Genomic DNA, 25,708 nt, shown 5'->3' with positions numbered 1-25,708 from the left:
AACACCCTTCATTGTGTCAGTTGCCATCTCATTGAATTATATTAATTTTGTATTTGAGAAGGGAAATAACTCTTTTTATTTATTTTAAGTTAACAAAAAATCAGAGTTTTTCCACTTTCCAAGCTTTGAAATTTTTGCCCAGGAAAACTACAGGGCAATTTTTTTGGCCATTTCCCTGTAGTGAATGATTTTCGTTGAAATTGTTGACATTCATGGTTCAATGCATTTATAAGCTAGAATATTTACAATTTTATCATGAAACACTTTCAATATTTAGTTGATAATCCTATCCCTATTAATTTCAGTCTAATTTTAGATCTAATTCTATTTCGAATGATATTAATTGTAAGGTTTTGACACTTGTTTAGAACATACTGTTTTGTTAAAATTGCTTATTCAAAGTTAATTTAATAATCCCGTCGCGCTTGATTTCAGTCGAAGCTAGAGGACTGGGAGGAGTTAGTGAGGTCGGATGACAAGGTGTCGGCCGTCGAGGCGCGGCTACAGAAAGACATCAAGAACCTCAAACGGGAAAAGGAGGTCCTCTCCGAGGACGTTGAGGTAATTGAGGTGAAATTCCAAATGTTTATTATGTGCTACTCATTAAACGTTGATGATATGCTAAATGTTGAAAGTTGAAGAGATTGAAAGAGGTAGATATAAGGAGCTCTTTTTTTATTGTGGAGGTAAATGAGGTTTGAAATTGTTAATGCTTATCATATGGTACAAAAAATTTCATTATACAAGGATCTAAATAAGAGACTGGAAACTTTAAACTTCAGGTGTGTCGGTTTGAGCGCTCTTTTTCATTGCTCTTGGAATTATTTTTTCATTCAGATTTAAAACCACTTATATCAACAAGCAACCAACTTAAAACATCAGATTTTAAACCTGTTTTTAAGTAGTTTTTACTGGCATTTTATATAGACACACACAGGAAGTTAGCACGGAAATATTGAAATGGTGTCCGCACTTTAAAGGTAGAAGATAGGATATTTACGACTCAAGTTAACCTTTCATGACCCCACTACAAATCAGGACATATACATGTACTCATTAAAACTTTGATTATAGATCTAAAGAAAAAACGAGAAAAGATGATTATGTAGGATATTAATATCTCATGTATAACTTTCAAGTATCTCACCACAGATCAGGACATATACAGTAAAACACGCTTATAACGAACTTCCAGGGACGGACAATTTTACTTCATTATAAGCGTAATTCGTTATACAGTCAAACTTGTATTAAGCAGTCACCTGCAGGAGACATCCAAAGTGACCTCTTAACAGAGGTGACCTTTGAATAGAGACTTGTGAATTTGCCAACATCAAATCCATTTTTAGAACAATTAATCAATTTTATTTTAATCATATACTTGATATTTAGCATAATGTATCAAAATGATAGATAAAGTAATTGATTTGATGTTTTTATAGTATCTATTATATTTACAAATAAGTACAAATACATTACAATGCATTGTGCATGCAATTCTTATATTTCTTTAAATTATTCAAAAAAGTCATTACTTAGTAAACTTTGTCGCCGACATTTTCACAATTATAACACTAACACTATTTTCATGAGTACCGTATATATAGAAAACAAACACTTTTAATACAAATCAATAAATACGTTTTTAACCGACCGTATCTGAACTCAATTCATATTATTAAATCAAGCAATTTTCTCTTGCCTAGCCGCAGACATTTTTGACACCTGTATATCATTCATGTTTATAAAACAATCATTTTGTTAATACTTAATTCGTATATGATCTGCCAATTATGTATTATAAATACATCGATTAATTTGGTTTCTCTCGCCTCAAGCGTATAATTATTGTTTACATTTATACCCGATATTCGGAAGCCATGTTTAAAATCCCCGGGTGTAAATCATGTGACCGGCCAAGATGGCCGCCTAATGCATGTCGACTGTACAGTTTCGGATCAAAATACGATGACCGCTGACCGCGTTAGACAGGTGACCGCTCTTTAGAGGGCAATTATATAGGATTTTTCATCGGGAGGAAATAAAATGGCCGCATACGAAAGGTGACTGCTTAATAGGGGTGACCGCTACGGCAGTTTTGACTGTATTCGTAAAGTTTATAACATGTAATAAAGTCTCGGGGGAGTAAAAATCACTTTGCTGTAAGCGTCAATTTAGTATAAGGATGTTCGCTTTAACCGTGTTTTACTGTACATGTATTTATAAAGAACTTTGATTGTAGGACCTGAAGAAGAGGCTGGAGGAGGTGGCATCCAGCGAGGAGAAGTTGTCAGAGATAAACCAACAGCTCACCCAGCAGATGTCTCAGATGGTGCGCGAGTACGACCAGGACAAGCGAGAGGCGCTCGACCGGTGCCAGCGAGCGTGCGAGTCCGTCCACGAGACGGCCAAGGAACAACTCAGGCTCACTATGATGGAGGAGTTCACGGCCGAACAGTCCGAGCTCATCACCAAGTATGAGAGGGAGTGTACTCAGCTCAGGTAAGAAAAACGATAACCACCTCCCTCCCACCCCCACCCAACACCCCCATAAACTACAATCCCCTCCCACCCCCACCCAACACCCCAAACTACAATCCCCTCCTAACCCCCCCCAACACCTCCCCCCCCCCCCCCCCCCCCAAAAAAAAAAGGAACAGAAAAAAATCAGCTACAAACTCTCCCCCCCCCCCCCCCCCCCCCCACAAACTACAATCCCCTCCCATCTCCACCCAACACCCCCCAAACTACAATCCCCTCCAACCCCCACCCAACACCCTCCAAACTACACTCCCCAGCCCCCCTATATTGTCAATATTGATCTGTTATTGAGTAATTGAATTTGATTTGGTCGGTGCTGTGTACAAAGGTCATGTTTGCAATATAAACAAGTCTGGGTATGTTTGTATTTTAGAAATGAATTGAACTCGGCCATGAAAGAGGTGGACCAGGTTAAGGAGCTGTATGTCAAAGTCTGCGCGGAGAAAGATCTCCTGGAGGAGAGGATGAAGGAAGAGGGGGAGACAGCGGTGTCCAATAAGTTACAGGAGGTCAGTAATAACGCACAAACACATGCTAACACCCCCCTCCCCCCTAGACACAAACACACACCTAGGTAAGTACTAGAGGGGGAGACAGCGGTGTCCAAGAAGTTACAGGAGGTCAGTAATACCCCCCACCCCCACCCCCACCCCCCCCCCCCCCCCCACACACACACACACCTAGGTAAGTGCCTAGAGGGGGAGACAGCGGCATCCAAGAAGTTACAGGAGGTCAGTAATACCCCCCCCCACACACACACACACACCTAGGTAAGTGTCTAGAGGGGGAGACAGCGGCATCCAAGAAGTTACAGGAGGTCAGTAATACCCCCACCCCACACACACACACACCTAGGTAAGTGCCTAGAGGGGGAGACAGCTGTGTCCAATAAGTTACAGGAGGTCAGTAATCACACACAAACACATGCTAACAATCCCCCACACACACACACACACACCTAGGTAAGTGTCTAGAGGGGGAGACAGCGGCATCCAAGAAGTTACAGGAGGTCAGTAATACCCCCCAACCCCACACACACACACACCTAGGTAAGTGCCTAGAGGGGGAGACAGCTGTGTCCAATAAGTTACAGGAGGTCAGTAATCACACACAAACACATGCTAACAATCCCCCACACACACACACACACACCTAGGTAAGTGTCTAGAGGGGGAGACAGCGGCATCCAAGAAGTTACAGGAGGTCAGTAATACCCCCCAACCCCACCCCACACACACACACACCTAGGTAAGTGTCTAGAGGGGGAGACAGCGGTGTCCAAGAAGTTACAGGAGGTCAGTAATAACGCACAAACACATGCTAACACCCCCCTCCCCCCTAAACACACACAAACAAACACACACCTAGGTAAGTGCCTAGAGGGGGAGACAGCGGTGTCCTATAGCATTGAATCATGGTTTTTTGAAGTATACACTCTCATAACTGCCGCGGTGTGTGCATACAAATTGAGTAACGCGCGTTAGCGCGTTATGAAAATTTGTATGCACACACCGCGGCAGTTATGAGAGTGTATACTTCAAAAAATCATGATTTAATGCTTATATTTACATTTTTTAACTTCTTGCCTTGTCTGCAAATGTGAATTATACCTTAAAATTCCGATCTTATCCTAAGGGTAAGTTAATATTAATGGAAGAGCCACAGTAACAGCCACGAGCGTGCACTTTGATTTTCGCTTGTGACGTTGCAGTTTACAGCGTTCAACGTTTGTGACGTCATAATAAAACTCGTTAATTTGACCTTTGACTACTTGTTGCATTTAGAGGCATTTGAAGATCACAGAATTTAATGGAAAAACACAGTAGAATGTAAATATAAGAAGTTACAGGAGGTCAGTAATACCCCCAACCCACCCCACCCCACACACACACACACCTAGGTAAGTGTCTAGAGGGGGAGACAGCAGTGTCCAAGAAGTTACTGGAGGTCAGTAATCACACAAACACACATACTGATCTCCCCCCCCCCCCCACAAACACACATCTGGCTAATTGTCTAGAGAAAGAAAAAGCAGTGTCCAAGAAGTTACAAGTGGTCAGTAATTACACAGTGCCCAAGATGCAGGAGGTTAGTAATCACACAGTGCCCAAGAAGTTACAGTTACTGACACATACTAACACAAATACCAACATACATACTTACCTAGATAAGTTTCTAGAGGAAGAGACAGCAGTGTCCAAGAAGTTACAGGAGGTGGGTCTATTATAACACATACAAGAACAATTCATCATATGATTAAACATTCATCAAACAAAAATAAAAAAAGGATCACCCCACCTGATATCAGTAGGACATTGAGTATAAATTGGGGGTTTTTTTTTGGAAGTAGAAGATTTTGAAAAACTATAAAATACATTACTGTGGAATCATTTACATTTGTGGGGGCAAATTTTTGTGGATTGCAGGTTTTTTGCTTATTTGTGGGGATGTTTCCTGAATGTGTTGGTTTTCAGTTTCAGTAAGAAAACTAACTCTTTCAAAATATGGTTTTGTCAAGGATTTAAACTCATGGGGGAGGGCTAGCCAGGGATACTGTGGTTTCATCAATATTCCTTGAATACCAATTTTCGTGGATTTCGTTGTTTAGTTGATCCACAAAATTAAATGTTCATTGAAGTTCAATTTCAACTAACATTTTGTATTGATAGGTTCATTGGCCACGAAATTACGTATCCTTAAAACTGTCGTTTTCAGTAAATCCACGAAAATTGATACCCACAAAAATTAATGAAACCACAGTACCACGAAAATTGAGCCACCATGAATTCTAATGATTCCACAGTATATGTTGACATACAAGTAGATAATGGTATACCTATTGGTATTTTTTTCTGTAGCTGAGGGAAGAACTTGAGATAGACAAAGAGAAAGCCCTGGACAAACTGAGGGAAGATCTAGCGGCGGACGAAGAGAAGATTCGCTCTGAATTGTCTGAGACTCTAAACAGGAAGATGAAGGAGGACAGTCAGAAACTACTGGAGACGAAGGTAGGGGGAGATAACAGGGAGAATTTAGTAAGTCAGGCTTGTAATTACTGAAGACAGAGGGAAGAGAATTGGGAGTATTTATTAAAACAGGCCTGCAACTGGTACTGGAAGCAAAGGTGGGGAAGGGGGGGGTGGGGGTGAGAGAAAACCAGGGAAAAGAGGGGGGGGGGGGTGATTAAATCAGGTCAGAAGTACTACTGAAGAGAAAGCTGGGGGGGGGGGGGAACTGGGAACATTTTTAAATCACCTAATGGAGACAAAGATAAGGGGGAAAACTGAGTAAATAAGGGAAGGGGTCAAGTGAATAAATCAGGTCATTTTACTGAAAACAAAGGTAGGGGTAGAAAACATGCTGAATTGGTTGGGGGAGGGTTCAATTTGTGCAATTTAATCAAGCAATTATCAAATTATTGCTTAAAGATCTTTACGAAATGTAGAACTGAGATAAGAATTTGTTATTAATTAACACAAGCAGAACAGAACTAGAAGATGAAAGTAGCCTATAAGGGTCATCAATGTGGATGTGTGTGTTTGTTTGGGGTGGGAGGTTGGAGGGGTGTGAAGAAATATACTTTAAATATCACTGAAAGGGAAGCCGGTCAAATTTTATGGCATACATTAAGCTGTTATGACAGCCGAAAACCTTAAATAAATATTTTTTTTCCAGAGAGATGGGGAAGGGGGGAGGGGGAGGGGAGGGGGGGGGCTGTTTATTATTTAGAGAGGAGAGGCTGGGAAAAAAACCCCTGTATATTTAACTTCAAAGGGAGATCGATGGGGATGGATGTTTGTGCATTTACAGATGAGAGATTTTTTTAGTGTGTTGTGTTAATATAATCATACTGTATCATAGCCTCCCTCCAGGCATTCTGTACAAATATGTAGGACAGTAGAGGCTACAAATTGCAGTCAACCTTAGTCGACAGAGGTCATTATGTGCACTAGGGTCTTGCAATTGCATGAACAAAGAGACTTTTAATTGTGATAGAAGCAGATATTTTTTGCTGACAATATGAAATTTTAAACTGTAGTGATAATTTGATGGTAACAGCATTATCAATGAATACAATGGGAGATCATTCTTGATTAAGGCTGTAGAATTAGTCTTTATCTGTTTTAAGGTTTCTGATTGGTTGATAAGAAATGACTATAAAATCTGTATAAAGGTTATTGATTGGCTGATTTATCTAAGTTTTAAACAATCATCTATGAAGATCAGCTATCAATGTGGCAACACGAATTTGACAATAATGTGATAATCTCAAGTTAATTGGTGACCAAAGATAAAAATCATCACACTGCATTTATTTGGTTAGTGTATTACTTAAAAGGTTTAAATTACTAAAGGATATCTTGGAGGAATCTTCTGTTTCGCCCAACCTCACACCTAGATACAGGGTTTGCAGCAAACCTTGACTTTAACTCACTATATAGGAAAAGGACTTAGTGTATTTTTTTTTTTAGATAAAATTACTTATTAATGGAGTTAATGAATGAAGACGAGACCAAGACCATTTGATGTTTTTGACGTATTGTTATAATACAAAGCTTCTATAGTTACCAGTTTCTTATTACAATAAGTTTTGATCTTTGTACTAATTTATTACTTTTCATTTAGTTTTGGTTGCCCAAAATAATATTAATACGATGATAAACTTCTACATCATTTAGCACAGCTTTAGTTTTAAGGAGTATTAAATATATGAGGCAGCATAAATCCAACGATGAATGAGGATCTTTAATTAGGTGGAATTTAGATCTCCCGCGAACTTGTAGCTAGGATGGGAGGTTTAAATCTGTCACTGTGGTAGACCATTGTTTCCTTATATATACGCTTATGTCTATAAGATACACAGGAGTTCCGCTGAACTCAAGTGTCACTATAAGTAGAATTTTGCACTGAACTCTGTTGCTCTCCTCTGTCAACCAATAAAGAACGCCGGATCTCTGGATCATTGTATCCGAGCAATCGTTCACCAGATCAAACATACTTCAAATACAAGGGTGCTAATCTACGTCATCACCGGGATGACGTAAACATACACAATCGGCCATTTTCTCTCGGTTCGAATAAGAGGTAAGGTTGTTTTGTACCCAGAGACTAAATACTTATTAAATACACCACTCTTACGGAATTACATTAGACCCACTCTATTATGCTAAAACTGTATAACTTTCCAAACTGCAGTCATTTCTGAAAACACCTCGCATTTATCCAAATGTATGCCGAGGTAACGTTAACGCACTTGCACTATCGTACATTCAATTCACACATTATATGCATGTTTTACAAATTATAAAACATTTTTTTTAACAAAACTTATTATTAGCGGTCTTTTAGCCATTAATGAATTCATCTAGTCAATTTCAATCTATAATTTGATATTGTTGACATCATTTGATGCTATTACTAATATCTTGATAACGTTAACACATCCATTTTTCAATGATAACGTTCACACTTTACTTATAATAACGTGTTTTCTTATTCTATCAATCTTATAATTATATACTTTTTATTTATAGGTGAAGATGGTTAAACGTAAAAGTCGATTGTGGCTAAATCACCCAAGATCAACGGCTGCAAAAATAAATTCTAAAAACAAACATATACATGTATAAAAAAAAAAAAAAACAAAACTCTGTCCCGAGTTTTTGCTTCCACCACTTTTTGCTTGATATTTCAATAATAGTAAATACCTTTGTGCTCAAACTACGTTCATCCACTTATATGAAAAATGTCCAGATTATCTGTTTTGAAACGCCCCCTCTACCGCTTCGGGTTTCAATACACATCCCGAAATTGAAAGTCTACGGAGATTTTGCATTGCAACAGCCATTAATAAGCCCAGATGATAACGTTAAAAAATTGCGCGATGTATTCCGAGTGTATTCCGAATGGATAAAAGATGTAAACATTCCCCATTATAAATCTCCGTAGGGAATCTGTTTTCGTTCCTGTGAATTTTTCTGAGAGGAAAGGGATAATTGTTCAATGAAAACATCTTGGATATATTCCCTTTTAACGATTTCAACTGTATTTCTTTCACAGGTATGTGTAATTTTATCAAAAATCACCAAAAAGCGATGGAAGCAATAACTTGGGATGGACTTATAGTAGAAAATATACCAGTATGTACTAGTGATTCGCCACACAAAAACAATGATTTTGCGACGAAAGATAAAAGGGACACCTTCTAAATCACCTCCTTGTAAAGTAATTAAATAAATTAAAATAATTAAAAATGATTTTGATCAAGAATCTCCCGGGTCGTCTGATAAAGTTTTGAAGTGTCAAAACAACCAAATAGAAAGTGAAAGCATTAGGGCCTTCTAAGAATAGGCGTGCTCTGCTTGAGCGGTTTGAAAACAATTCAAACATTTCTTTTTCAGACGAAACTGGTATAATACCTGTAGGCAATACATGTATTTCAGACTCGGTGGACACTGCTGATATTCATGCTATGATCTTAAAAGTTTTACAACAACTCAAAGAACATGGTCTTGAAAGAAGATTTGTTCTTTTTTTCGAGTTGGTACAGAAGGGTTTATTCCCGATCAACAACATTGCATTAAGACTGTGGTTGGAAGTTGTTGAATGGTACGCTAATGAAAATACTACAACCATGCGGTATATGAATGAAACCAAATCCTTCTGGAAATTAGGATGGCATTTATTTGGGAGAAAGTTTGTAAGATTTATGTCTGGGTACAAGAATGTAACACAGGTGTTGTTTTCAAACCGCTCAAGCAGAGCACGCCTACTCTTAGAAGGCCCTGTGCATTTTACTCCAATGCTTTCACTTTCTATTTGGTTGTTTTGACACTTCAAAACTTTATCAGACGACCCGGGAGATTCTTGATCAAAATCATTTTTAATTATTTTAAATGAAACCGACGGACATTTTGATACAGAGGGGGGTACATAAAAAATCGTATTCTTCTTCAGTCTTTTGATAAATGGAGATTTTGATGGTGTCGAACGCTGCTTGAATACTTTACAAGGAGGTGACTTAGAAGGGTTTGTTCCCGTTTTGCACACATTTGAAAATTTGGTATCAAAAAAATGTGTGCGAAACGGGAATTTGTCCAGGTGAGATAATTGCTTAATTGCTATAGTCTGTATTATAAAACGGGGGTATGGACAAGAAACAAGAACACATTATTTGCACTGATATTTAATATATTTATTTCATCTTACAACACATGTCATTTTTTATCATAAAGTATTACAGTATTAAATATTTACATCATAATAAATACACGCTCATTAATTGCAATTGATACTCATGATAAAAAAAAATCATAGGACAATAAATTAAGCACATCTATTTTTACATTTAAATATGTTTTCTGAAAATATAAATGCACAGTTAATGATAGTTTATACACACTGACGGATCATCCAAGGTGAAGAAGATAGGATGCCGCGTCCAAGTACTCCATGATGCCTATATCTCCATCGATGAATCTGTTCTTCAGCTGGGTCAGTCGTTGGTCAATGCGTCGATACCGGACTTCTTGTGGTCTCTGCTTGGCTCCTGCTGATGTCTGGATGATATCCGCTTCGTTGTTGGCTTGGATGCACTGAAGAAGGCTGATGAGTCTGTAGATGTTCGGATGCGCGGCGTTAAGCTGTTTGTTGATCTTGGAATGCCATCCTTCTAATATGTTGTTGGTCCTAGGTCCGGTGTTGTCGAAATGGTTCCAAAACTGCACATCTGTTCCTTCAATCCACTGCTCTGTCACGTAGTCGGCGAACCTGGTGATGTCCACGTTAACTTCCTCGGTGTCCTCCAGGGTGTTAAACCAAACATCTCCTACTGGGTTGATCGGGACAAGGGGCAGGGATGCGGCACGTCTCACTAGTTTCTGTACTCCATCGTTGTTTCGGTACATGGTGGCTAATCCCAAAGATTGTGTCTTCTTCCAAATACACTGGGTAAAATGGAAGAAGCATCCCTTCACGGTGGCCTCAGGAAACACTCGCTGCAACACATTCCTCACCGCAACTTCAAAATCACACATCACAATCTGTGGCTGAAACACAACGTTGATCTCTCCGCAGTAGTTCATAAGGAGGCGAAAAAATCGCTGGTAAATGCCTTCACTTTTTCCGGGAAGCAGTCCAAACACTAAAGGATAAGTCCGTCCGTTGATTTCTCCGTAGATGGAATACAGTTGGTAGAACTGGCCAGGTGAGGAGTAGAATGTTCCATCCATGTAGACTCTGTTGCTGGCGGCGAGGTAGTTGATGTTGATGTCTGTTCCAAAGATCACAATTCTTGAGTCTTCATCATCATCTGGCACAAGGAAGTTGTCTCCAGCGTTGGTACGGGTCCATTTTCCCTCTAAGATGATATCCTGTGGTGTGATAGGGAGTTTCGGAATTTCCTTCCCACGTTGGCGGTAAAGGGCGGACTTGCAGGCGTAGAAGGTCGGGAATGATGAGGTGACGTTGTGATGATCAGGCTCAGATTCGATGAACTCCTCTGATCGGAGAAGGCATCGTTCTTCCTCGTAGATTGCTGGCACTGGTTTGGTCTCTTCTTTGCTTCTGTTTTATTTTCTCCATGATTCTTCGTACTTTGACGTCGACGGCATCTGGTTCATGGTTGTGGCGATGCACGAACTTTGTGATGAACTCATGATGCGTGTTGAGTCTGGCAGCACAGTCCGGAATCACACACTTCCAGTAGCGTCGGTCTCCTCTCCGAGAATTGATCTGAAATCAAACAAAAGTATTATTAATATGTACAAGTTCACATACAAAAAAATGACATAAGTGTTCTTTACTTTAATTTAAAAATGTTCTTAACAAAGCTTCATTTCTTCTTTTAGTATGAACATACTGCATAGTGTTTTTATTTAATAATTGCCTTTCCTTACTAAATATTTGTGAAATATGATACCATGTATTGATAACCGTTGAATTCGAGACGTAAACCGCAAAACTTGTTGGATAAGAAAGTAACTGCAAGCATAGCAATAGCCATGATGAACCACTAAGTGTGAGTGATGAGATTGCAGAATTCAACATCATTTTATACTGAATGTTGTTTATACTACAAAATTTACAGTCACTTTGATGCAAAAATTATTAATAATGATAATTCACCAGCTTGGATGGACACACTATCTTGATAATATAACAAAATATAGTCACTTTGATGCAAAAATTAATAATAATGATAATTTACCAGCTTGGATGGACACGCTATCGTGATAATATAACCGGTCCAGCTTGGATGAGGAGTAGTCTTCGGTGAGATAGTTTTCACCTTGATCCTATAATCATCCATCATGAATCAGCTTCCACTTGGCTTGGGACCGACAATTTTTTACTTTTATTCGCTTAATTATAAATTTAATGTAAACCATTATTTAAAAAAAAAAAACACCACAAAATCTCTATAATCTTGTTATATATATTATCAGTAATCATAAAACACAAAATATATTTTTCTAAATTTTTTATATAGATATTAATTGTTTTAATATTTTAAATATTCTTTGGCATATATATAAGTCGTATAGCACAACGAAATCTTGTCATTTTTCTTGTTTAACGCACCGATAAAACACATGTAAAAATCCAGGTAAATCACGGATCGAAAGCAGACTATAATTATACCCGCGCTCCGAAGGAGAGGGGGTATACTGTTTTACCCTTGTGTGTCTGTCTGTCCGTCTGTCTGTCTGTCTGTCCGTCCGTAACAAAAATTTCTGTCGCATTTATCTCAGCAACTATTTATCGCAGATGCTTGAAATTTTTACACAGTGTTTGTTAAGGCATGCCATATCGTGGGATATATTTTTGTACCAATCGGACGTCAACTTCCTGTTAAATGACGACTTTACTTATTTTTTAACCAAATTTTTCAAACAAATTTTCGTCAAAGATTTCTCAGCAACTATTTATCGCAGATGCTTGAAATTTTTACACAATATTTGTATAGGCATGCCATATCGTGGGATATATTTTTGTACAAATCAGACGTCAACTTCCTGTTAAATGATGACTTTATTATTTTTAGCAAAAATTTTCAAACAAATTTTCGTCAAAGATTTCTCAGCAACTGTTTATCGCAGATGCTTGAAATTTTTACACAGTATTTTTATAGGCATGCCATATTGTGGGATATATTTTTGTACCAATCAGACGTCAACTTCCTGTTAAATGACGACTTTGTTTATTTTTAGCAAAAATTTTCAAACAAATTTTCATCAAAGATTTCTCAGCAACTGTTTATCGCAGATGCTTGAAATTTTTACACAGTATTTTTATAGGCATGCCATATTGTGGGATATATTTTTGTATCAATCAGACGTCAACTTCCTGTTAAATGACGACTTTGTTTATTTTTAGCAAAAATTTTCAAACAAATTTTTGTCAAAGAATTCTCAGCAACTGTTTATCGCAGATGCTTAAAATTTTTACACAGTATTTATATAGGCATGCTATATTGTGGGATATATTTTTGTACCAATCAGACATCAACTTCCTGTTTAATGAGTAGTTTGTTTATTTTTTAGCCAAAATTTTTAAACAAATTTCCGTCAAAGATTTCTCAGCAACTGTTTATCGCAGATGCTTGAAATTTTAACACACTATTTGTTTCGTCATGCCATATTGTGGAATATATTTTTGTATCAATCGGACGTCAACTTCCTGTTAAATGACGACTTTATTTATTTTTAGCCAAAATTTTCAAACAAATTTCCGTCAAAGATTTCTCAGCAGCTATTTATCGCAGATGCTTGAAATTTTTACACAGTGTTTGTTAAGGCATACCATATTGTGGGATATACTTCTGTACCAATCGGATGCCAGCTTTCTTTTAAATGTCGACTTTGCTTATTTTGCATATTCACATCAGAGCGGGGGTATCACTAGTGAGCATTGGCTCACAGATGTCTTGTTGCTATAACAACACATTTCACACCTATTGTTCTATACCCAATTATCAAATGTGTGCAAAACGGGAACACACCCTTAGAAGGTGTCCCTTTTATCTTTCGTCGCAAAATCAGAGTATTGTTTTTGTGTGGCGAATCACTAGTACATACCGGTATATTTTCTACTATATGTTTGTTTTTAGAATTTATTTTTGCAGCCGTTGATCTTGGGTGATTTAGCCACAATCGACTATAAATAAAAAGTATATAATTATAAGATTGATAAAATAAGAAAACACGTTATTATAAGTAAAGTGTGAACGTTATCATTGAAAAATGGATGTGTTAACGTTATCAAGATATTAGTAATAGCATCAAATGATGTCAACAATATCAAATTATAGATTGAAATTGACTAGATGAATTCATTAATGGCTAAAAGACCGCTAATAATAAGTTTTGTTAAAAAAAATGTTTTATAATTTGTAAAACATGCATATAATGTGTGAATTGAATGTACGATAGTGCAAGTGCGTTAACGTTACCTCGGCATACATTTGGATAAATGCGAGGTGTTTTCAGAAATGACTGCAGGTTGGAAAGTTATACAGTTTTAGCATAATAGAGTGGGTCTAATGTAATTCCGTAAGAGTGGTGTATTTAATAAGTATTTAGTCTCTGGGTACAAAACAACCTTACCTCTTATTCGAACCGAGAGAAAATGGCCGACTGTGTATGTTTACGTCATCCCGGTGATGACGTAGATTAGCACCCTTGAAATATCTGGTGTGACATTTTTCTGCATGTGTAACTTAAAAGTCTACGTCCATTGTGTGGGTTGGAGTTTTAAATCTGTCTCAGATTTTTTTTTTTTTAATTAAGTGCACATTGTTAAATTGACGGTCCCCATTCTAGTAAATTCCTCTCATGGATTAAGACATAGACGGATTAAATTATTAACTTTAGTGGGATAGACTATTGCAGGCCCTATAGACTGATGTGTTGTGAGCTATTACAGTTAGTTAGCTTTGTGCTGAGTTGGCATTGTTGAAAATTTTCCAAAGATATTTTATGCAACTCATATGAAAGAGGAGTCTGACCTAATTATCAAGGTCAAGCTGTTAGAAGTCAAGGTCACTGTATGGAGTAATCAGCATTGGGGTGTTTTCAGTTGACTTTTTTCTGTGCCATGATTGGTCTGAATATTTTATGCATGTTTTTGCTCACTGCTCTTTGGTGACTGGAATTTTAGGGTATAAACCAGATGCAGTTTGTAATCAGTTTTGTGATTGGATTATTCAGTCACCTTTGACCTGTTTCAGTGAACGCTGACCTGAAAAAACGGTGCTTTGATTTTCCTACTTATTCTGCCAATTAGAAATTTATACTAGTACTTCTTAAATATGGAACATTTACCTTACTGCAGGTATGTATAAAATTATGTTTGAGGTGTTTTTTTTACTTTCTTGAAACTCAAATGTAAGTTAAGATGTGGAAATTAATGTTCAATATGCCAGAGAGAGAGAGAGAGAGAGAGAGAGAGAGAGAGAGAGAGAGAGAGTTTAAACAATTAATCTCTCATGCCCCCCCCCCCCCCCCCACCTCCAGCAGTAGTGTGCCAGTACATTGTGTCACACCATCAGACTTCAATGGGTCAGTACTCATGTACTATCAGATGTTGGTGTCTTGCACCAGTCAAGATAAGGCACTACTTTTGGAGTCCAACATGTATGCAGCCCCCCCCCCCCCCCCCCCCAACACACCTCAGACTCTTCCTTCCATTTCATCAAATGTTTATGAAATTGGTCCTCATTTCTTCATTTCATTAGAATTAAAAATCTGCAATGATTAATACAGAGCAATCTAGGCTTACTGGTAGATAACAATCAGACAGTTTTGTATTAATGATAAATTTTAAAAAGATGACATGTAGTATTCAGGCTATAGTTGTTTAAATGTCCTTTTGTGAGAGAGTTGTACTGAGTTCCTCTGGGAAAAGTTCTGCACAAACTTCTAAATAATTTAAAAAAGGTATGGATTTCTAGCATGTGTTCGATTTGAAAATAAAAGAAAAAAATTCAATTGGGGGGGGGGGGATTAACTTCTAAAATTTTACTGCTATCCATGAAAACAAATGTTCCTGCGGTATTCAAACTTGGGACCTGTGGGTCAGTAGATTGAAGCTATATGGATTGCGCTTCAGAGATAGACACCAAATGTTGCTGATCTAAACTGTTTTATAATGGGTAAAAAATCACCATGTTGTGACCTACTGTCATAAAAAGTAGAAGTCACAGAGTGTCGAGGATCAATAACAGACTGCATGATACAAGTGAATTTGTTCCCTGATAATTTGGGCCCAGGCATTTTGTGAATGTAAGATAGGACAAACCATTCGCAAAAGTAGAAGTGTGAAAAAAACATGGAGCAAAAATGACCCCTGTGTACAGTAGTTTGTATTAGTCTAATATGTAGCTTTGTTCAACTTTTAAAACCTTTATATTTCAGATTGCCATGTGTAAGATGGAGTGGTTCGAGGAACAGCGGACAGCTAAACAAGCGGCGGTGGATAACGCTGTCAAACTGACCACCGCTGAGTGGAGGTCTAAACTAGACACCGCCGTGGAACAGGAAGTGGAGGCGCGGCTTGAAGAAGGTGAACTTTCTAGCACTGATATTTGTCTTAGTTTTCTCAAGATGAGACCTTTTAAATTTGGAAAGATGTGTTATATAGTAAAAATTATATATTATTCAATATTAATAGAATTATTCATTATTACGAGTGTGGGATGGTGAAATTCCACTGAGGGGACAAGATTCGCAAAGCAAAGCCTCGTCCTAGACCGTGAATATAGTCCCCTCAGTGGAATTTTGTCCTCTTAGTGGAATCTTGGCCCTGAGGTGGAATTGCACTATCTTTATATTTGAAAGATATGTATTACCTTGGCAAACATATTTACTTTAGTATGAATTATGAACAAATATATAAGCCTTGTTGTTCTGTTGATTTTTTTTCTTCTTTATGTCATATTTCCTATTTATGTATGTACTTGGGTCTCCTGTAAAACACGCACTTCTGTACTTTATTGAATTCATTAGTTGTAAATTGTAAATTAAATATCTCTCTCTCTCTCTCTCTCTCCTCTCTCTCTCTCTCTATCTAATGTGTGTATCAAACCGTCAGTTACTTAGATTTGTTCCGGAATAATTGAATTTCAATAATGCACTAGTTGAATCATTATCATTTATATGTTAGCGTTTAAAGTATTTTTAAGTCATTATTGAATTCGATTTTGATTTTGAAAAAAAATTTAGAATGATTAAGGAAAGCAAATTATGTTAATTAACACACTTGTCTCTGATTTGTTTTCAGATAAATGTAAATTAAGTACTTTCGTTAATTTTCAGCAGGTATTTTGAAACCTCGTTGATGAAAGCATTTTGTAGTAAACAAGCTTCACTTGTTGAGGCTCTCATTCATTTTGATAAGAAGCCGTTACTATAGATATGATAGGTCCAATCTACTAAATAACTGTTACAGTACTATGATTCTGAGAATGTGTTTTTTCAGCAAAGAAAAACTGGCTTACAGAAAGAAAGGAAATCTTTGATTCCCAATTGACACAGGAGAAAGAAAAGTTCAGAAAGACAGCAGAAAACGAACTCCAGCAGAAAGTGGAAGAAGAGAGAGAGAAGTGGAGAAAGACGACAGAAAATCAACTCCAGCAGAAAGTGGAAGAAGAGAGAGAGAAGTGGAGAAAGACGACAGAAAATCAACTCCAGCAGAAAGTGGAAGAAGAGAGAGAGAAGTGGAGAAAGAAGACAGAAAATCAACTCCAGCAGAAACTTCAGGAAGAGAAGGAAGCCTGGCAGACCGAGTCAGAGAAAAATCTGCAGGAAAAACTGAGAGAGGAGAGGGCATCACTGAGGAAGGAACTAGAAAAGGAGAACCAGCTAAAGGTCACTGATAACAGGGAATTGTGGGAAAAGGAAGTTCAAGAAAAGATTCAGAAAGAGAAAGCATTGTGGGAGAAAAAAGCAGAGGTATTTCAATGTGATGAAGAGTTTCTTTCCCATTTCTTTTACATAACCTTTTTAAGATATAGCCATAAAACTAAGTGGAGCTTATTTTAGGTGCAGTAAATTTTTGGAAGCTTTAATTTTATGTACCCCCAGGTTAATAAAGGAAAGCAAAGCAATGAAAAAGACAACACTTTTCAGCTTTGCTCTTTAATTTGTTGCTTCCTTCAATTAAAATTAATTAACACAAGTTTTAAAAAAAATATTTCGTCACCCTCCAAAGAGAGTAAACAAGATGCTTCAATACATTGCTCTGTACTTTACCGCCTCCTGCTACAAGAATCGTAACCTCCCATAATTTTTGTCCACACAGGAGGAACTAATGTCGGCAAAGTTAGCCTGGGAAAAGGCGGCGGAGGAGAAGTTATCATCAGAGCGTGACGCCTGGGATAAAGAGGTGGAGGAAAAATTCATGGAGGAGCGACAGGAGTGGAACAAGGCGTCAAAAGCGGAAATACAGGCCCGAGTGACCAAAGCCATAGAGGAGTGTCAGAGAGAGGCGGAGAAGGAAATGAGGCGGGCGCTGGACAAAGAAAGGTCAAAGGTCACAACAAAGTAAGAGAAACAGGTCAAAGGTCACAGCAAAGTAAGAGATACAGAGACATAGAATCTTGAGCATTCTGATACTGAGATCTGGGTTCGATGTTCTATTTTTTTATATTTTTTTGGATCCTGTATTGTTGGTCAATAGACTCTATATGAGTGTGTCTATACAAAATAACAAAAATGAGAAATTTTACCCTTTATATCCTTGTCAACAATATTAACCATTTAATTTAACCTATAAAGTCAACAGTCTTAACATTTTTTGACTCACACACTTAACAAGGTTGAAAGTGAGTTATGGGTTAATAAGAAGGTCATTGATCAAAATCAAATTTGGTTATACAATGTACAGGCAAGGTTGAGTGCTGTATGAAGTCTCAATAATCGTGACATTAGACTCAGCATTTACCACGACTTGTTTCACTGTTTTAGAGTGGAGACTCTCTATAAGGTGACATTAGGCAGTATTTACCACAGCTGAGACTCTCTTTGATGGTGACATAAGGCCGTATTTACCACAGCTTTATTACCTGTTTTAGAGTGGAGACTCTCTGTAATGGTGACATTAGGCCGTATTTACCACAGCTTTATTACCTGTTTCAGAGTGGAGACTCTCTGTAATGGTGACATTAGGCCGTATTTACCACAGCTTTATTACCTGTTTCAGAGTGGAGACTCTGTAATGGTGACCTGTTTCAGAGTGGAGACTCTGTAATGGTGACATTAGGCCATATTTACCACAGCTTTATTACCTGTTTCAGAGTGGAGACTCTGTAATGGGGACATTAGGCCGTATTTACCACAGCTTTATTACCTGTTTCAGAGTGGAGACGGACAAAGAGTCATGGCTGAAGAAAGAGAAGGAGAGGTGGCAGAGGAAGGCGGACGCCGATTACCAGGAGCGGATCCAAAAAGAACAGAAGGAGTGGGAGGAGAAGACTGAGCTGGAAATACTGGACAGGATCCGAGCAGAAAAGGTGAAGGTCACTGGGGAAAATAGAACATTAACAGTGGGCCTTTCTTGCCCATTTGTTTGATTAGATGAAAACATTGAAAATACACTTTGAAAACAAGAAAAGGTTATTTTTTGAAAGGCAGAGTTAAATTTTAAACTATGTTTTTTGCATCATTTTGAATGAAGCTTAAATTCTACTTAATAGATGTATTTGTTCCCTGATATAATAAATGCTTTATTAATACATGCATATTTGTAGATATACTTTGTAAATATATTTATCTTGTAACTTTTGAATCATCAGCAAAAATGGAATGAAATCAAAGAAAAAGAGATTCAAGAGAAGATAACCCAAGAGCAGAAGAACTGGGAGCAGAGCATTGAATTGCAGACCCAGGAGCGGATCGAAGCGGAAGTAGAGGAGCGGATCCAACAGGGGCGGGCCCAGTGGAAGGCAGCTGCCGACAGGAAGTTGTCAGAGGAAATTCAGGCGGCCGTAGAAAAGGCTCGCAGAGAATGGGAGGACTGCCACGAGGAGAATGTGCAGAAAATCCGGGACGACATGGAGGAGTCCATACAGGAGAGGATCGCTACCGAGGTCTGTGTGTGTGTGTTAAGGAGGTTTGTTCATGTGACAAGGGCAAGAACTCTTTGTATATATATACAAGTATAAGATTAGAAATTTTTTTAATGCATACTGGAAATCGGAGCAGCATATGATAAATATTTATGGTTAATTTTAAAAACAGATCTATTTTTTTTTTTTTACCATCTCCATACATATTGAGAATTTCAAAGCAATTTTCAAATTAAACCATTGGCATTTTGCTTTATTTTTGATAATTAGCATAATTAATGAATAGATGCTACATGTACTGTAAGCCAACTTTTATTCATGTGCGAGAATTTTTCGCGAGGTTCACGAAAGCCTTGTCGTTGAGATTATTTCTCGCCGCGAACCAGTCCTCAAATTATATTTTTCAGATAATCTGCATTTAAATCGCGGAATTTTATCGCTGCGAACCAGATTTTCTTCGGTGAATTGCAAAATAAAGTAGTCGTGAATAATAGTTGGTTAAGAGTATTATGTTAATCCACAGGAGGGAATACATAATAATAAACTTACTGTCATGTCACCCAGATTCGACTTGGTTCAAATTTTATATAAAAATATTGAAACAGCATTTGTATATTATTTTTAAATTTACATAATTTCTGTTCTACCTCTATAAGTGTCTAAAGGAAAAAAAGATATGGCTTTTAAGTGATTTTTTTTCCTTCACAGATTTCGATGGCATTGGAAGAATCTAAAAAACTGTGGCAGAAAGAACATGATGCAGACATGGTGGCTAATAATTCATCCAATGAAATTTCACAGAGCGTCTTGAAAGAGGTAACTTGACCCAATTTATAACTGTAGCATTTGAATTTCCTTGAACAGTTTCCTAAGATTATATAAAATCTTAAGAGTCATTAAATTCAAGATAAGAATGTTTAAACTTTATATGATTAAATTATTTCAAACAAGGAAATCTCAAATACCAGTTGGGAGTATAGTGATTTTATTGTCCCAATCAATTTGCATTCTCTTTAAACATGTAGTATTACTTTCCAATTCCTTTGAACAGGAAATAGATTCTCTGAAAAAGGAACTGGAATCCCTGACAGCAGAAATGAAGTCACGGGCGGAAACTTTCCGCCGTGAAAAGGTGGAGCTGGTACGTCAGAAGGACACTGAGCGGAAGCTTGCTGTTGAGGAGGTACAAGATCAGTGTGAGCGGGATTACAAGCAGTTCACCGCAGACCACCATGACACGCTCACACTGGCGCTCAAAACCGCTCGCGAGCAGCACAGTCGAGAGAAGGTATATCACACATATTCTGGTTTTACTGAGCAGTGTATAACAAAACCACACATGTAAAAAAGATAATGGCGTATAGTAGATTTGATTTGCATGGCAGTGAAGTAACACACTATCACTCAGTAGTTTTTCCATAAATCTTACATATACCATTTTTACAATTCATGAATTTTTAAACCTCCCCCCCCCCCCTTCCCCCAACCAAAAAAGATATTTAAAAAATAAGGTTTAAACAAAGTAATTAGTGACTCAGAGGTTTTAGATAAGATTTTCTGTATTATTTTGCATTCAGATAATTGACTTCCTTCGAACAGGTTTACTTTAAATTTGAGAGGAGACACAATCGGCAGTTAAGATTGATTTTCTAATTCATTTTGCCTTCAGCGATACTTTTCAATTTTTAACAGATGGAGCTTGAGAAGAGACATGCTGAAGAAATCAGAAAGTACCAGTTTAAAGAGAACCAGCTAAAAGAGAATTTGAAAAAGGCCACTTCTGAAAAGGTTTGTCAACTGACTTTCTATTCAAAGCAGAACCAGTTAATGAAGGAACCTTATCATCTACATAATTCAAATGTAGTCAGATTAAATACAGTAAAACACGCTTATAACGAAGTGCCAGGGATGGGCGATTTTACTTCCTTATAAGCGTTATTTGTTATATCCGTCAAGTTTAAAACATGTAATAAAGTCTAGGGGATCGAAAATTACTGCGCTGTAAGCGTCAATTCATTTTAATCGTGTTCGCTATAACCGTGTTTTACTGTAATATACTGTGGAATCATCATTGTTTGTGGGAGGACAATGTTGGTAGCTTTCGAGGTTAACCCTTGCCCACAAATTTACATCCCCACGGACCTGTACACAATCATTTGTATAATATTTAATATTAAAATTATCCTGATTCAATGAAATTACCTCCCACAAACCAGGAAAATTGTGGCTACCCATGAACATTGACCCCCACAAATAAAAATGATTTAACAGAATTTGTATTGTTATAATTGATTCAAGCTTTATTTATTCATGTTGGATGTGATGTTCGTGTCAGAAAATGCTGTCATAGAAAAAAAGTTTAATGGATGCGCAGACATCACAATTTAAAAATTTTAGAACTCTTTAAAGGTAAATTTTTTGTTTGTTATGAACAGAACATTAATCAGTCTGAAGAAGATGAAAATTACCAAAAGGAAAGGGAATTATGGGAAAAAGAGAATTATCGACTGAAACAGGAAGTTTTGGAGCGAGACCAACTTTTGGAGAAAGCCGATCGGCACCTCGCACAAGAAGTGGAGCGACTTCGGCAGGAACTGGAAACTGCTTATCAGAGTCGGCTGAATGAAGAAAAATTGAATTTGAAGCAAGAATTCGAGCAAGGAAAACATGGTGACAAATCGGAACTGGAGGCGAGACTACGTGACCTGAAGCACGAGAAAGAGAGGTTCCGAACAGAGCTCGGGAAAGTCACCGAAGAAAATAAAAAAGTGATCGACGAGATTCATAAAGTCACGGACGAAAGTTACAAGGTCAAATGTCAAGTTCATAAACTCGGGGAGGAGAATAAGAGATTAAAGGAGGAGATACGGTCAATGAAGGAGCAGGGTTTTGGGGAGAGTAAGAGGTATGTCAAGGAGATTCAGGAATTGAAGGGTAAACTGGAAAACCAGGACAAAAAAATGTACAATCAGCAGGGTCAAGAGGTGGAAGTTCAAAGGTTAAAGGTCGAGTGTGAGAAACTGAGGTCAGAGAACAATGTGATATCAACGATTCGGGAGGAATCGGAGAGACTGAAATCCAAATGGCAGGACATTCTGACAGAGAAATCAGAACTTGAGGAGAAGTTTTTGAGAATAGAGATGGACCTTAGACAGAGTGAGAAGGAGAAGTTGGAAATGGTTGAAAATTACGGCATGTTGAAAACGGAGCTGGAAAAGGTGGCTTCGGAGAAGTCACTGTTTTCTGAAAACGTGAAAAATCTGGAAATGGCGTACAAGAAAGACTTGGCTCAGCAGAAGCAGAAACAGGAGGAGAGTCAGGCCCGGCTGATGCGCTCCGAGAAAATGCTCCAGGATATAAAGCAGTATTACAAGTAAGACTATTTAACATGTCTTGTAAAAGGAGGTACTGTATACAGGGTTATTTTTGCCCCTTGTTATTTTCGCCCCGTGTTATTTTCGCTCTTCTTCACTTGCAAACGGTTTCGCCTCATCTTGAATTTTGGAATTCGCCCAGTCTTAAATTCGCCCGCTGACAACGAGGGCTAAAGGGGCAAAAAAAATAAAACGGGGATGAATATTTCCCTGTATACAGTAATTAGATGCAAGAGTAAAATATATCCTCTGGGTCAAAACATTTTTTTTTTAAAGTAAGAATTGAATATAGGGAACTTCTCATTAATAACTTACTATTCATCACTGCATTTTACTTGAAGCTATACAAGTTAGTGACCAACAAATCAGTTTTCCTTCCACATAAACTTTTTAAGTGTTAACAGTGATATTACTGTTGATGAATATGTCTTTTCAAACCAAAAATTATTCTTAGGCATTAAAAAATCAACTTAAAGATGCTTTAGCAATGAAATTTGAAAATTTTCCTGTATTGTTATTAAGCAGTCCTGTTTAAGGAGGTTAAAAATAGTCTGACTAAAATTGGCTACAACTTCAGCCTCGTTAAGTTTGCATGCATGATTCCTAATTAGTTTAAGTTTATGATATCCATGTCTTTGTCTTGTCACGATAGAAGTGAGATTGAAAAAGTGAAGAAGTCGCTGGAGCGAGACAACAGCATCGCAATGGAGTCGATGAAAAACAAGATGAGAGAGATGGCCAAGGCTCACAGTACTGCCATGTCCGCCCTGACGCGACAGTACAAGGAGGAGGTCCAGGAGATGAGGGAAAGCTCGGCGGAAAAGTGTCTCAGTGACACGGAGGTACAGGTACGTGCAAAACATATGTACAGTAGACGGAAAATTTGGCGGTAAAGAATATGAATGAGATGGAGGTACAGGTACGTAATACGTATGTACAAGAAACAGGTAGACAGAAAACTTGGCCGAAAAGAGTCTCAGTGACACAGAAGCACAGGTAAAAAACACAGGTAGACAGATAACATCTAAGTTATAGTAAAAAACACAAGATGAGGAGCATTCTTTAATATCAATGATGACTATATTTTAAATACATCTTGATGTCCGGTTGTTGTTATTATATGGATTTCCATCACTGTTATTGCTATATGTATTACTTTCATCACTGAGCAGACTGACTCGGAGGACCTGAGTGATGACAGCATGTTTGAGTTGAGGGACCAATACCTGGACACAGTCAACAAGATCAAAGGTCAGGGGTCAAAGTTCAATACTCATCTGTCACACATATATTTCAAACTAATTGCAACAATTGATTGATGTATGACTTACTTATATTGAATCCTATTTTTAGTAGTTCTGCAAATCTTATGATGACTTCTCTTTGGAATATCATGAGGTGATAATTTCGGTCGGAGCGTGGTCAAATCTGTCATTAAGCCCTTCAGGCTTTATTGGATTTGACCACGCCCCGACCAAAATTATCACTAGTCCTCAATGCTCTATAACATTCAAATTGATAAAAAATAAAACTACCATCTATTGACATTATGAATGACAGACTTCAATACATGATGAATTCTGATTAAATTATTTTTTGACAGCTTTATTTTTAGCTGTAAATTTTGAACATTTTTCTATTCTAAGTACAGAGCTCTTCAGTTAAAGGAGATTTATAAAGTCAATAAAATGGCCTCCACCATCCAGCCCTCTTAATGTGTCAGTATTTTTTTAACAGACGATGTGATGAAGCACATCACGGACACCAACATGCGAGCGGCAGACACGGTGAGGCTGGAGCTACAGAAGGAGCGACACACCACGCTGGTACAGCTAAAGAAGGTCTACATGGAGAACGTCCGCAAAGTCCTGCACAACGAAATCATCGGGTACGTCCACTACACACAAATGTCTGAAAGTCATTCTTTCATTTTATTTTTTTCTATGCAGAAAATACCCATGCCCCTTTTGGTAAGGGTGTTAAACACATACAGTTAAACTTCGATATCTCGAACACTGATATCTCGAATACAATGGATATGTCGAAGTGATTTGCAAGTCCCAACTACTTATTTTTAAGTATTTCACCCTTGATTTCTTGAATGCTCGGATATCTCGAACTTTAACAGTCCCATCTAATTTGAGATGGTGACGTTTCACTGTATCTTATACACAGAATAAGCCTTATTTTGTTAGGATGTGTAAACTTTGAAATTATTTTTTCAGAGAATACCTTTGAAAGATGGTGACATATTTAGGATGTAATGCTTTGAAGGGTGGGGGTATTATTAAGGATTATGATATTTTATTTATGATGTTTCTACTTTTGTCAGGGTAATGACTTTTTTTTAACTTTTCTTTGCTTTTATGAATTTTTAACAGATACAGAAATTTTGTAGATATGATTTTTTTCTTTGGAATGGATTCTAAATTTTTAACTTTTGACCCAAAGTATTTGCAAAAGTACATTAACTTCATTGAGAAAATTGTTTCAGATTAACCAATGCATGTATCTTTCACATTCAAATATAAAGTCCACGTTTTCACTACAGTACTTTATAAAAAGGTTATTGGCTTGAACATTCTGTTTCAACTTTTACTGTCGAAATATATCCCTAAACTCTGTATTAAGATTTGTTTATGCCATAATTAAAATGTGTTACTGGAAAAGAAGTTCAAAAAAACTGAAATATGTCATTGTTTGAAAAATCAAGGCACTTTGTACATTA

At 37.4% G+C, this 25,708-nt stretch overlaps 2 protein-coding genes across 4 annotated transcripts in view; one reads left to right on the top strand and one right to left on the bottom strand.

Moving 5' to 3' along the window:
- LOC136269935 (centrosomal protein of 152 kDa-like) overlaps positions 1 to 25,708 on the top strand; it is a 45,510-nt gene that overhangs the window by 14,870 nt on the left and 4,932 nt on the right. For all 3 annotated transcript variants that reach the window (XM_066065897.1, XM_066065860.1, XM_066065928.1), the window contains exons 14-29: positions 436 to 561; positions 2,243 to 2,502; positions 2,915 to 3,050; positions 5,400 to 5,549; positions 15,957 to 16,104; positions 17,020 to 17,492; positions 17,842 to 18,083; positions 18,898 to 19,051; positions 19,334 to 19,627; positions 20,315 to 20,422; positions 20,658 to 20,894; positions 21,299 to 21,394; positions 22,042 to 22,979; positions 23,633 to 23,828; positions 24,153 to 24,231; positions 24,718 to 24,868. In XM_066065897.1, coding sequence (XP_065921969.1) covers positions 436 to 561; positions 2,243 to 2,502; positions 2,915 to 3,050; positions 5,400 to 5,549; positions 15,957 to 16,104; positions 17,020 to 17,492; positions 17,842 to 18,083; positions 18,898 to 19,051; positions 19,334 to 19,627; positions 20,315 to 20,422; positions 20,658 to 20,894; positions 21,299 to 21,394; positions 22,042 to 22,979; positions 23,633 to 23,828; positions 24,153 to 24,231; positions 24,718 to 24,868 — 3,788 coding nt within the window. The remainder of the gene's footprint in view (positions 1 to 435; positions 562 to 2,242; positions 2,503 to 2,914; positions 3,051 to 5,399; positions 5,550 to 15,956; positions 16,105 to 17,019; positions 17,493 to 17,841; positions 18,084 to 18,897; positions 19,052 to 19,333; positions 19,628 to 20,314; positions 20,423 to 20,657; positions 20,895 to 21,298; positions 21,395 to 22,041; positions 22,980 to 23,632; positions 23,829 to 24,152; positions 24,232 to 24,717; positions 24,869 to 25,708) is intronic.
- LOC105334302 (uncharacterized) lies at positions 9,573 to 11,482 on the bottom strand. The gene has a single exon (XM_034460358.2). It carries the CDS (start codon positions 10,770 to 10,772, stop codon positions 9,951 to 9,953), a length of 822 nt encoding a protein of 273 aa, XP_034316249.2. The 5' UTR covers positions 10,773 to 11,482; the 3' UTR covers positions 9,573 to 9,950.

Source organism: Magallana gigas, chromosome 1 (assembly GCF_963853765.1).
Source record: "Magallana gigas chromosome 1, xbMagGiga1.1, whole genome shotgun sequence".
Classification (NCBI taxonomy): domain Eukaryota; kingdom Metazoa; phylum Mollusca; class Bivalvia; order Ostreida; family Ostreidae; genus Magallana; species Magallana gigas.
Note: the sequence above shows the minus strand (reverse complement) of the source record. Positions and strands in the feature narration are given on the sequence as shown.

What these genes read in the sequence shown, in the direction of transcription:
- LOC105334302 (XM_034460358.2), bottom strand. Translation starts at nt 10,772, where the DNA reads ATGGATGGAACATTCTACTCCTCACCTGGCCAGTTCTACCAACTGTAT.